The 1,800-nt window shown below is 45.3% G+C and overlaps 1 protein-coding gene across 1 annotated transcript in view; it reads left to right on the plus strand.

The window, feature by feature from the left end:
* Window positions 1-1,800, plus strand: part of EIF4B (eukaryotic translation initiation factor 4B) — a 52,550-nt gene that overhangs the window by 27,657 nt on the left and 23,093 nt on the right. The window contains exon 3 of the mRNA XM_023513645.1: window positions 1,393-1,601. Coding sequence (XP_023369413.1) covers window positions 1,393-1,601 — 209 coding nt within the window. The remainder of the gene's footprint in view (window positions 1-1,392; window positions 1,602-1,800) is intronic.

Genomic DNA, 1,800 nt, shown 5'->3' on the forward strand with positions numbered 1-1,800 from the left:
AAAAAAAAAAAAAAAAATTATGGTATATGTACACCGTGGAGCATTATGCAGCCTTAAAAATAGATGTAGACTTTACCTCTTTCATGTTTACATGAAGGAGCTGGAACATACTCTTCTTAGCATGAATATCTCAAGAATGGAAGAAAAAGTTCCCAATGTACTCAGCCCTACTATAAAACTAATTTATAAGCACCCACACTTCATATGAAAGCTGTAGCCAGAGAAGAAGGGGGCAGGGGGGATGTGTGGAGGGAGGGTAATTGGTGGGATCACACCTACGGTGCATTTTACAAGGTACAAGGGTACGTGTTAAATCTAAGTGTAGAAGATAAATGTGTTAACACAATAACTAAGAAAATGTGGTGAAGGCTCTGTTACCCAGTTTGATGAAAGTATTTCAAATTGTATATAAAACCAGCACGTTGTACTCCATAATTGCATTAATGTACACAGCTATGATTTAATTTTTAAAAAATGGGCCTTCCATGGCAGTGATGAGAGAGGTTTCCTCTGATTTTTTTTTCTTTTTTTCTTTTTTTGAGACAGAGCCTCAGGCTGTCTCCCTGGCTAGAGTGCTGTGGCATCACAGCAACCTCCAACTCCTGGGCTCAAGTGGGTCTCCTGCCTCCGCCTCCCAAGTAGCTGGGACCACAGGCGCCCACCACAATGCCTGGATATTTTTTGGTTGCAGCCATCGTTGTTTGGCGGGCCCAGGCTGGATTCGAACCCGCCACCTTAGATGTATGTGGCTGGCACCCTAGCCACTTAAGTCACAGGCGCCGAGCTTCTTTTTTTCTTTGAGACAGACTATTTCACTCTTTCCCTGGGGTTGAGTGCTCTGGCGTCGGAATAGCTTATAACAACTTCAGACTCCTGAGATCAAGAGATCCTCTTGCCTCAGCCTCCTGAATAACTGGGACTACAGGTGCCCCCCCACAACACCTGGCTAGTTTTTCTATTTTTATTTTGATATTTATTTTTTAGAGACACAGTCTCACTTTTTCGCCCTTGGTAGAGTGCTGTGGTGTCATAGCTCACCGCACCCTCCAACTCCTGGCCTTAAGTGATTCTCTTGCCTCAGCCTCCTGAGTAGCTGGGACTACAGGTGCCTGCCACAACATCCGGCCATTTTTTGTTGCAGTTTGGCTGGGTTTGGGTTTGAACCCAGCACCCTTGGTATATGGGTCCAGCGCCCTACCCACTGAGCAACAGGCACTGCCCAGTTTTTCTGTTTTTAATAGAAATGGGATCTCATTCTTGCTCAGGCTGGTTGTCTCAAACTCCTGGGCTCAAGCAACCTGCCTGCTTTGGCCTCCCAGAGTGCTAGGATTATAAATGTAAGCCACAATACCAGGCCTCCTATAATTTCTTATCTCTATTCCTCTGTCCTAGTTTCAACCACTTGGCACAGTAACGATGATGATGTGTATAGGGCACCGCCAATTGACCGTTCCATCCTTCCCACTGCTCCACGGGCTGCTCGGGAACCCAATATCGACCGGAGCCGTCTTCCCAAATCGCCACCCTACACTGCTTTTCTAGGGAACCTGCCCTATGATGTGACAGAAGACTCAATTAAGGAATTTTTTAGAGGATTAAATGTAAGTGTAAAAGTTTCAGGCAGTTATTGAGGGTAGTGACTGGCAAGCTAATTGTGGAATGGGCAGTTGCTCTTAATTGAAAAAAACAACTAGCAGTATAATAATAGAATGAAACAAAGTCGACAGTAGAAGGAAGGAATACAGGCTTGGTGCCTGTGGCTCAAGCGGCTAAGGCGCCAGACACATACACCTAAGGTGG

Source organism: Otolemur garnettii, unplaced genomic scaffold (assembly GCF_000181295.1).
Source record: "Otolemur garnettii isolate 467f Iridium unplaced genomic scaffold, OtoGar3 scaffold00043, whole genome shotgun sequence".
Taxonomy (NCBI): Eukaryota; Metazoa; Chordata; class Mammalia; order Primates; family Galagidae; genus Otolemur; species Otolemur garnettii.